The sequence below is a fragment of the Verticillium nonalfalfae genome (genome assembly GCF_003724135.2).
Source record: "Verticillium nonalfalfae strain VnAa140/NRRL 66861 chromosome Unknown scaffold_58, whole genome shotgun sequence".
NCBI lineage: Eukaryota > Fungi > Ascomycota > Sordariomycetes > Glomerellales > Plectosphaerellaceae > Verticillium > Verticillium nonalfalfae.
Window position 1 is genome coordinate 83,392 of NW_021167283.1, and position 10,993 is coordinate 94,384.

A 10,993-nucleotide genomic window follows, 5' to 3' on the forward strand; every position below is an offset into this window, starting at 1 on the left:
CACGTATCCGTAGGCCCCTAGGCACCTATGGCAGGGTACCTATGGCAGCACGGTATAGCGCTCATGGTTTCCTCCAGTAGTGGCTCGAGGTGCGCTACGGTGACAGGTAAGGGTCACATGGCCTGTGCTGTAGGTGAGCCTGTTCGCTGCTGTGGTGCCACCTAATGCTGCAGGCGGAGCTGGGGGCCCTGGACTGTCGCCTTCTCGGAGAATGGAACATGCGAGCGAGAAAGGGACGCTCGGCCCGTGGGTTTCGCCGGATCAGCAGCGTCTCCACTTGGGAGTGACAGGGCCCCGCCAAAAAAATCAGGGCGTTCCCAATCCATCGACAGTCCTAGGTCGAGCTCAGAAAGAAAAAAAGTCGACTGAAAGCTGCAGCCCCAGCAGGTGGTGTACTGAGCAATTGGCCGTCCACTCTACAAACCCAACGTCTCTTTGAAGCATCTTTTCCACTGCCCACAGATTCGATCAGCCACTGCTCTGCGAACCACACAACCACCATGGCCTCCAACGCCTTCCTGGGCACGGATGCCAAGCCCGCAAAGAAGATCAACCTTCTCGACGACAGCGGCTCCGACGATGAGGAGGGAGGCGCATCTCTGGCGGCGCCTCAGCTGAAGGTCAACGAGGAGTACGCCCGCAAGTTCGAGCACAACAAGAAGCGAGAGGAGCGGCAAAGACGTCAGTTTCAATTTTCCTTCATGATGTACCCTAAGTCTTTCCACTGACGTAGCCTGTAGTCGAGGAGAAGTACAAGTCCCAAAAAGGCGGCCAGGAGGACGACTCCGACACCGAGTCCTCCTCCGACTCCGAGACCGAGGACGAGGACGGCTTCCTGGCCACCGAGGACCTCGATGCCCAAATCTCGGCCACTCTGAGCGCCATCAAGAACAAGGACCCCCGCGTCCGCGACAAGGACTTTTCCTTCTTCAAGGCCGACGCCGACGCCGCCGCCGCGCCGACGAATCCACCCCAGAAGAAGGAGAAGCCCCTGCGCCTGAAGGACTACCACCGTGAAAAGATTCTCGCTGGTGATGTCGGTGCCTCTGATGACGAGGACGAGGACAAGCAGGACGGCAAGCCGCGGCCCCAGACCTACGCCGAGGAGCAGCAGGTCCTCCAAAAGTCCATCGTCTCCGAGATCAACCGCGCGGCGGCCGGCGGCGACGCCTCGGACGTCTCGAGCGACGACGACGACGACTTTGTCAAGCGCAAGGCCTCGGCAGCCAAGCCCGGCCAGGACGGCGTGCACCCCTCGCGCGCCAAGACGGTCAACAAGGTGTCCGACACGGACATTGTCAACGCCGACCGCGACCCCGACACATTCCTCTCCAACTTCATGTCCGCCCGCGCCTGGGTCGCCCCCGGTGCCGACGGCCGCAACTGGCAGGCCTTTGAGTCGGACGACGACGACGAGGCCGCCGCCGCCGCCGAGGACCGTGCCGACGAGTTTGAGCAGGCCTACAATATGCGCTTCGAGGACCCCCAGAAGAGCAACGAGTTCCTGACCACCTACGCCCGTGACATCACCGCCGCGCGCTCCGTCCGCCGCGACGAGGCCACGGGCCGCAAGCGCCAGCGCCAGCTCGAGAAGGAGGCCAAGGAGGCCGCCAAGGCCGAGCGCAAGGAGGAGCGCGCCCGCCTGCGCCGCCTCAAGGTCGAGGAGGCCGAGGAGAAGCTGCGCAAGATCAAAAAGGCCGCCGGCCTGCGCGGCGTCGCCCTGCAGAGCGACGAGTGGGTCCACTTCCTGTCGCAGGACTGGGAGGACGACAAGTGGGAGCAGGAGATGGCGAAGCGCTTCGGCGAGGACTACTACGCCGAGGCCGAGGTCGCGTCCGACTCGGACGACGAGGACGGTGACGCGACAAAGAAGAAGAAGAAGGTCAAGAAGCCAAAGTGGGACGACGACATTGACATCAACGACATCATCCCCGACTTTGAGGACAAGGAAACGGCCAAGTTTTCCCTCTCAGACGACGAGGCGCAGGCAGGCGCCGGCGCCGACGACGAAGAAAGGGAAGACGAAGAAGACTCGGACCCCGACGCGCCCCCCTCGAAGAAGCGCAAAACAGCAACAGACCACAAAAAGGTCCGCCTCGCCGCCCGCAAGGCCGCCAAGGCTGAGCGCGCCCAGATCGAGGCCCTCGTCGACGCGCGCATGGACGTCGACGGCGCCGAGGTGACGCCCGCCGATGACCCGGAGCTGACCTTCCGCTACCGCGAGACGTCGCCGCAGTCCTTTGGCATGACGTCGCGCGACATCTTGCTGGCGCCTTCGGACGCGGCGCTCAACAACTTTGCCGGCCTCAAGAAGCTCGCGACGTTCCGCGACGCCGAGAAGAAGCAGAAGGACCGCAAGAGGCTCGGCAAGAAGGCACGCCTCCGCGAGTGGCGGCGCGACACATTTGGACGCCAGTTTGAGCGGACGGGCCCGACTTTTGGGTTCGACGGGCTCGTCAAGGAGGAGCAGGCGAAGCAGAAGAAGAAGGAGGAGGAGAAAAAGGCCGCAGGTGGAGGCGACGATGCCGATGGTGAGGTACAGAAGAAGAAGAGGAAAAGGTCGAGGGGAAAGAAGGCACAGAGCGAAGGCGGCGCGCCTCTGGCAGAAGAAGCCGGGGAGGATGCCGTGTAGGATGGATGCCCCCCCCCCCCCCCACAATCTATTTACCTCGTCTTGTTGGGCAGTACGCGGATAGGCATGGGACGGTTTCTGTGCCAAGAATTTATGATACCAGACAACTACTTTCTTGTTCAATATCCTCGATTGTGCGCAAATGTGGTATCTAGACTCTCCATGACCTAACGCCCCAGCTGCTCAATCGTACTCTCAAAGGAGCTGGCAGCCTTCAATCCCCATCATGTGTACAGTTCCTTGTGTCCACGTCCTACCAACACTGACCGGCCATGCAACCAATGCTGGAAATTCCAGTCACATAAAACTTCTTCATTGCCCTCCTGGGTGTCGTGCTCCCATTCCGCCGGGTGTGCCCATCGCTCCGCCAAAAATGCCTGTAAAGTTATCAAGGTTGAGACCCATGTCTTGTCCAAGCTCGGGCGGCTCCATATTGAAGGGCATAAACCACGCACTAGATGCCTCCTGCCCGCCCATACTGCCGAACGTTGCAAATGACTGTTGCTGAGCTTGTTGATGTTGCGCGTGCCGTTGCATGCCGCCGAGACTGTTCATACGGCCCTGCTGCGTGCTCGGACGCTGAATCCTCTGACCAACGCTGGGCGTCCTGGCGGTGCCGGCAGACATGTTGTCCCAGTCACTCACATTGTCCATAATGCCTTGTGGTGCAAACTCTCCCTGATCCATGCCCGCGTATGCGCCAAAGACAAGCTGCCGGTCTAAGGGCTGCAGCATCCCATTGACCTGCTGATTCAGAGACATGCTCATGAGGTCTGTTGAGTAGAAGTTCGCATCCCCAGGGCCCAAGCTATGCTGATGCCCATATTGAGACATGGCGACGGGGCTGATTGGCGACAGACCGTGATACGCATTGCTCTGAGAGCTGGGCACCGCAAGAGGGTTGAAATCCCCAGGACCGCTTGTCTGGGGACCTAGTTGCCCAGACATGGTTCTGCCATGCGCTGAGTGGCCCGAGCCTGAGGAGCGCGGGACGGCAGCCCCGGAGAAATCTGTCAGGATTGGGTCGAGCTGGTGCTGCTGCTGTTCGGCCTTCGACGTCGAAATGCTGGACCCGCTCTGTTTCCTCCCCGCAGCCGCTTTGCGTTTGTGTGCTGGCGGTTTTGAGCTGTCCTTGTTGCTTTCCGTGCTATGCGGCGAGGGCAGCGTGGTGAAAAACTCTTCTACCGTGTGGAGCTCAGGCTTCTGTTCAAGAACAGCATCCTCGCCCTTCTCCTTCTTCTTGACCGAGGCAGGATCCTCAAAGTCGGTCTGTGAAACCCCGTGAGGATACCGATCAAACCAGTCGCCATACTGGAAAATGGGAGACGTTGCCCCTTCCTTGGAGGGTCCGCCGTGCCTTGCCGCATCTGCGCAGCTCCGGTATTGACCACGCAGGTTTTCCGCCATCCAATGGAACATACCCCAATAGCGCTTCATCTTGGTCAGAAACTTGACGTTGGTGGTCAGATGTTTCTTGGAGGTTGCCTCCACCGACGGCGTTCCCGAAAAGATACCAATGATGTGGATTGTGGCAGCTGAGAAGGCACAGTAGCCGACGAAAGGGGCCGCAACGACGTATGGCTCTGCGTCCTTCAAAATCTCCGAGATGCGGTTCGCGGCGCTGAAAGTCTTGGCTCCCGCTGCCGAAACGAAAGCCTTCGGCGTGTCCTGTGTCACACTGCCACCCGGAAAGGCAACGGCAACTCTGTTGAGGAAGAGAATGTTCTGCTGAATTGAAATGTGTAAGAACAGAAATTGGTTGGCCATGTTCTCGGTTTCGTGCAATTGGATGTTGTCTTGGTTGTATTTGAGCAGGTCTGGCAGGGTTTCCAGAAGATCCTCGGCATCCTTGGTGAGCTTGGCGAACTCGGACTCCGTGCTCCAGATTGGGTGCTCGTCCTTGTCTTTTCCTTCCTGGTTCAAATAGCCGATGATTTTGCCCCATAGCGAGATCGACCTTACCATGTAGGCCGCGACCCCAATGTTGTCCTTGGCATCGGGCATATAACTGTCCTCGGGCGTCGGGGTTCGAGAGGGATTCCCGGCCAATGTCTCGGTCACCCCCGGCATGTCCAGCTGGAAATATTTTTCCTTGATGGGCAAAGGAATCTTGACCGTCTCTTCTTTGATAAACATGGGTCTGTCGGTTCCCGAAGAGTTGAATCTGTCCATGAGGAAGCATGCCCACATTGTCCGTCGTCGAATCTCGCGATCGATGAAACTAAGTTGCGAGGCTCCTTTTTGGCCGAGCGGATCATATTCGAGATCCTTGTGTAGCTGCAAAGCAAAAGCCATGCGTATCGCCTGGCCTCCCAACGCCCAGCTCCTGCCCCCATGGCAGGTTCCGAACTCGTGGAGGCCGAGAATCAAGAGACATGTGAGTATGGTGATGTTGGGCCACTCGTATCTGGTGGTACAAATCTCCCGCGCGTGAGAAGCCCATTCCTCACCTCGCAGGAAATTCGGAGAAGAGTTCAGTTTGGGATGCGTCGAAAAGCGGGCTGCAATGGCGCAAACAGAGAGGATGAGCACTGGTGGCAAGGTGCCGGCTCTTCAGGAATGTTAGCAATGCTCACAGGAAAGCGGTCTCGTATGACATACTTGAGTTTTCTCATGTAGCTCGGTTTGTGTAGCAGGTGATAGGCTTGGCCATAGATGTTCTCGAAGAACACCTCGGCCAGGTGCTCCTGGATCTCCTTTGATGGCAGTGCATCGAGGCCTGCTAGGAAAAGCTTGTTTTCTTCAGCCTCTTGGATTTGGAGAGACGTTGGCTTGTCCACGCCATCAAGCTTGCTCTTGACAGGACCATTGGCCCAGTTTTCTAGGTCAGGCCCGAAGGCTTCTTCGGCCGGGCGCTTCTTGGAGCCCGTCTTGCTGGACACGGATGCTGTTCCTGGTATTGAAGGCTTGAGAACAGCCCTCGTAATATTCGGGGAGGAACCGGGCTGCTCCTTCCCTGGTACAATTTTGATGATACGCTCTTCCATTCGCTTGAGTCGCTTGTCGAGCATGGCCATGTAGTCGGTCCGCGGGGCTGCCTTTCTTGTCGTGACCTTGTAAACGCAGGGTATCCGGGATCGCAGGCAGTGTTTACATGCAGGCTTTTCACCGGAGCACCGAATCTTCTTTCGCCGACAGGCTATGCAGGCCAGTGGCAGTCGCTTACGTTCCTTCCCAGCCTTTGTCTTGAGTTCGCTCCACGCAGGCGCCATGTCCATCTTGTCATCCTTGGTTTTGCCTCCTAGGTCAGTGCCATCGGCCAGCCCATGGGACGACAGGCCGAACTCATCCGCGCCGCCATCTTCAAACGAGTGGGCATCACCGTGGCCACTATTCGGACTGTCGTCCCCAGAGCCCACGAGACTCCGCTTTCGCTGAGCCGCACCAAGTCCGTCGTGCTTGCTGTTGGGACTCAATCCGGGTGCTGCCGGTTGTTGCGCCGGCAGGAAGGCTGCGGGGTGGGGTTGCGACGTCGAGAAGACATCGGTGTGCTCGGTGTCGCCAAGGTAAACCATGGACCCATGGTTACCAAGAGACGGGTCCGAAAAGTCGAAACTGTTAAAGTGTGTGGTATCCATGAGTGCAGTGGTGGTGTGCATGATGTTGCTGTGAACGGGAGGCGGAAAAGTCCAATGAGGGACGGATCATGAAAACCCGGCGTCGGATCGATCTCAAGCCCGCCAGTGAGGGGTGGCGTGGTTTGAATGTTGATTTGCACGCGGACTCGCGTCGCTCTGTGCAATTTGCCGGCCTTGTAAATGTCGGGGACGCTGTCTCGTCCTCTGTCTTGCTCACTCTCGATCTCTCTGTCTCGCGCTCACGCTGCAGAGCATGCTAGTTGGCCACTGTTGGGTCTTGCAACCATGCTATGTCGGTGTCGCTGGTGCTCGTCAATCGTAGAGGTGCAATGGTTGTCTGTCGACTCATTCAGCACTGCAGCGGCGAGATTGTAGGGCGGCGCAGAGAGCGTCCGGTTGTTGGCTGTCTGTCGTCTGTTCGGCCTGCGGAGAGAGCACAAGTTGCGATGACGGGCGACAAACGACAGGCAAAGTGAGCTGGGGGTTGTCCGTACTAAAAGCTGGAGTTGGTGTGGGTGTGGATCCGTCCAAGTGCTAGGTAGTTCGAGGTAGTCTAATGGGTCTTGTCTGATTGCGTGGAGGTCGGGGTCCAGTCTAGTTGAGTGCCATTCGCCCGTCGATGACCAGGTCCTACTCTCGGTGCCCTCGAGTGTGGGGTAGGTAGATTCGCGGGCGGTGCGGTTCGTCGCCGGTCTCGTTCTTGTGTGGCATGGGCAGGCTGGCCCTGGAAGATGTGAGGGTGGAACGTGGTAGGGCGTTAGGTGTGGGCGATCTCCGGGGGGGGGGGGGGGGGTCGCCCTGGCCTGGCTGTTTGGGTCGACGACACTGTGAAGCCAGGACAACCTAGGTCAGAACGGGGGTCTGTCCCGGCCAGTGCAGACTGGGGGAGTCAGTCTCGCGACGGCGCAGTAGCGGGCACGATGTGCCGGGACGTGAGGCAGAGCTGGGCCAGCTTTGGCTTGGCTCAGCACAGCATGTCTTGGCAAGCAGATGAGGGGCAACGATGAGAGCGAGAAACAGCAGGTCGATAGAGATCGGAGAGGTGACAAGCAGACGTCACGGCATGGCTGGAGGTGGCGGCAGGGAAAACACAGGTGACGTGAGTGCCACGATTGATTAAAATGAGGCGATGGCAAGCCGCGTTCGTCTTTCAACCTGGTACATGTAAGAGTAGGCACGCTCTTGGCCCAGTGCTTGCGTACACTGCATGGCCCAGGTAGTATAGCAGTGTGGTGTTTGGATGTGATCCTGGCCCACATGTCGTGAATGCCACCCACCCCTGGCTTCACCAGGGTTGCGCATAGTAACACAACGGAGAGGACGGGGTCGATCCGGGCTGCCGGGCGCCTGTTTTGAGGCGCGGGTTTATGCCAAGCATGTGCCTAACTCTGGCAAGACGTGAACGCCGGTCCTATCTGAGTTTGGTGGAAATCGCGATGCCAAGTGGATTTAGGCATCATCTTTCGAACGGCCAGGTGTCTCCCGACTCAAACGGAAATCCTCCGGGGAGCCGGAGCAGAGGGAGACGGGGGACGGGGAACGTGACCACATCGCGCTGTAATTGTCGGGCCTGATAGGAACGGAAACCTCCATTTTTCCCGCTCGAGTACCATCACCCCTTGTTGTACTGATACTAGCGTCGACAGCTACATGAAAGCGCCAGCAGGTAAGGAGATGGGCCCCTCCCAAGGCTGCCAGGGTGCCTGGTAAAGTCAGAGACAATTCCAGGGTGACGGCCTTCAGGGGCCTGGCGTATTCACATCGTTTGACGGGCAAGGCGTCCAATGGATGGAGGGAAACATGTTGAGGCGAAGCGGCCGGAGCGTGGCAGTGGCCGTCCAAGCCGCATCCTAGAGGCAAGTTCCGAGAATCCTGCCCGCCTGCCCCCTCCCCGTCAAGCCTAGGGCTGGTGGTGCACATCGGGCATCGCATCGCATCGCATCCGCTGCGTCCGCGCCAACCCTTGGGACAGGTTGCGTTGAGTTCAATATCGGCCGGCGATGACGACTACTCTGCTCAATTCGGCGATCAGGCACAAGGGTGGGTGCGTGGATGGATGTCGCGAGAAGACAGTCGTCGTCGGGGTTTATTTCGGCGAGCCTGACAAGATTGTGGTTCGGTGCATGTCGTCCGCCTGCACTGTGGAAGGGATCGTCGGTACCCAGGATTGCAGTGTACGCTTTGTCCTCTCGTGTAGCCCCGAGACTCGAACGGGGTTTTCCTTCCAAATTGTGCCAACAAACAGTTTGAGCAAACGGAATGAGCTATCTGCAGTATGTTATTTCGAGCCCACACACCCGAACGTCGAGGCATGAACGTGACATGTTGGAAAGGCATTGGGCGCACAGGATCGGCACCGGGCGCCAAAACAGCCTCTGGACCTGGAACCCAAGTGATTGACACGATGGAGCCAGTTGGATGCCCCATCAAAGACGGTCCTCAGTGAAGTTCTGCAATGCGATAGAAGGCTTCAAGGTACCCCTTGAACAGCAAGCCAGAGGTCGCTAGTCGCGCCACTGGTGTCGCGAAGAACATGCGTGAGAGAGTCAGGGGAATGTTCTTGGAAAGGTCGGAGGTAAGCCTCATCAAGCCACGCGTCTAGCAGCACAATCGAATGTCGATGTGTGAAGTGATGATCACGGACACATGGATGCCTGCTTAGGTTGCCCTTCACGCAAGGTGGTATGGCTTCTAGCTCAACCCTGCACGCCCGCTTGGCCTCGAAGGTAGGCATGTACATGTACAGCAGGTATGTGCCAAAGGAAATGAACAAGGCTGGGGTCGCCTCAGCAAGCAAGGAAGGTGCCGTCAAACTAGAAAGCGAGCGAGGCAAGGCAAGCGCTACCACGTCGAGCAACATCACAGACGAGCAGGGCAGGTGAGGTTTGGCGATTTGTCTGCGATGCCAAGGGGGCACACCTGCCCAGAGTCCCAGAATACCAGAATCCCAGAGTGGTGGCAGAGCCAGACTTGGCTAGCATGTGGGCCGAGAAGGAGAAAGGCCACGCCACGCTTCTGGCACTGGGAAGGCGCATAGGGGGACCAGGTTCCTTCCACCCCTGGCACCTGGGAAAAGAGCAAGAAGGTTTGGTCGATCCCTGCAGCATCCCCGCTCCTGTTGCGTTCAACCCGCATGCTCCTGCTGCACTTGGCCTTTTCTGTCACCCGCCCCCCACTCGACCTTCGGCGGTTTTCCACAAGATCCACCCTGGCACTCGCTGCCCGGACCATTCGGTGACCAGTGATGCAGACTACCTGCCCAAGTTTGCCTGGGGATCCTGGGTGAGGATGATTGGCAAGCGGGGGTGTGCATCCAGGCTTCAGGGGTGGTCTGGTAAATTCCGGTGTCTCCAACACTCACTCCAACCCTCCAACCCTCCAAACACCTCCTGTACTGTACGTCCGGTACCTGTGGCATTCACCGAGCTTTCTCCAGCCATTCATCCTTCATCCATTCATCCACCCGCTGCAGGTCAATGACCCCAAACTCTCTGTTCTCCAACTTGCGTGTCTCTCTTGGTGAAGTTCAGATCCTATGGCCGTCTCCTCCATGGACCAAAGCATAGCCTGCGAGCGAGAGACAGCGTCGCAATTCCAAGACAAGCACACACCCACGGACGGCAAGGGTCACGAACATGCCTGCCAAGCCAGAAACAGGCCTTTGCCTGGGCCAGACCACTTCAAACGAAGCACAGGCTTGGATTCAAACCTTCTTCAGCCCAGCCTGCAAGCATGCGTGCGCGGCACTGACTCAGGCGCTCGCCTGTCAACCTGTCAAAGCAGCTGCTAGCTCCATTGCTTGCCAATGCTTTGCTTCTTCGGCTGCTTTTTGCTTCCGCAAATGGACGGAGCAGAGCGTAAGAACTGACACCCCGGCGCAACGCCATCAGTCATCAACAAGTCGTGTCTGATGTCGTCCGTCTAGCCTGCCCGACCGCCTGTCTCCCTCCTCTGCCTGACCTTACGTCCAGGTGATCATGGGTCAACGTCTTCTTCAGCCAGCTTGCAGGACTGACGGCTGTGCGCATCTCGGGATATTTTCACCAATCCAACCTCCCGCACATCATCGGCCCTATTGGCGCTCAGTTGACGTCCCTTGCAGTACCAGGAAAACCACCCCCCCTAGGCTCCCTAAGGATTCTCGAAACTTGCTACCAACACTCAGTCATCCACGGCCCGCCAAATACAGTACTAACTGCATACAACCGTAATGGCGCACGCGCATCGCATCATATAAGGTTGCCAAGGTAAACGCCTAGACTCCCATCCCGCCTGCAAGACTCGACCGTCGGATGTCACGGCGCCAACTCCACTAGGTCCATCAGTCGATCAATCACGAGGGCAGTGCGGTTGTGGCTGTGGTGCTGAGTGTGATCATCCTTACCTGCTGCTTCAGATCACCTCAGATTCAGTGTGACAGCTTCCACCACCGTATTCTGGTCCAAAGCCGTGCTTGATCCTCACGATCCTTGGCGGCGGCAGCTTCATGCTACATCTTGGCAGGCTTTCTCCGCAGCGCCAAGAGATACTCAATACACACCAAAAGAATGAGGCTTGGCATTCAGTACGTAGACGAAGGGTTTGAGAAGGACTCCATGGCGACGCCTCGTCGTGCGACGCCATTTCGCTTCGCACCGCGGTCATTTGACAACTGCTGACACAAGATCAACAAGACTGACAAACCATGATGGCTTTGACTGGTAACAAGTTCATACGCGCCAGGACCCATGGGTTATGCATCACACTAGATCAACAACATAACGCCAGTCAAGGGACAATAGAC

At 58.0% G+C, this 10,993-nt stretch overlaps 2 protein-coding genes across 2 annotated transcripts; one reads left to right on the forward strand and one right to left on the reverse strand.

Annotated features, from left to right (window-relative positions):
- Positions 1-500: 500 nt before the first annotated feature.
- KRI1 (KRRI-Interacting protein 1) lies at positions 501-2,632 on the forward strand (the record flags this gene model as incomplete). The annotated part of the gene is made up of 2 exons (XM_028641432.1): positions 501-681; positions 741-2,632. The coding sequence occupies 2 exons, from the start codon at positions 501-503 to the stop codon at positions 2,630-2,632; spliced, it is 2,073 nt and encodes a 690-aa protein (XP_028494531.1).
- A 312-nt stretch (positions 2,633-2,944) lies between these two features.
- On the reverse strand, positions 2,945-6,231 carry D7B24_007323 (uncharacterized protein; the record flags this gene model as incomplete). The annotated part of the gene is made up of 3 exons (XM_028641433.1): positions 2,945-5,183; positions 5,234-5,666; positions 5,799-6,231. The coding sequence occupies 3 exons, from the start codon at positions 6,229-6,231 to the stop codon at positions 2,945-2,947; spliced, it is 3,105 nt and encodes a 1,034-aa protein (XP_028494532.1).
- Between the last annotated feature and the right edge of the window lie 4,762 nt (positions 6,232-10,993).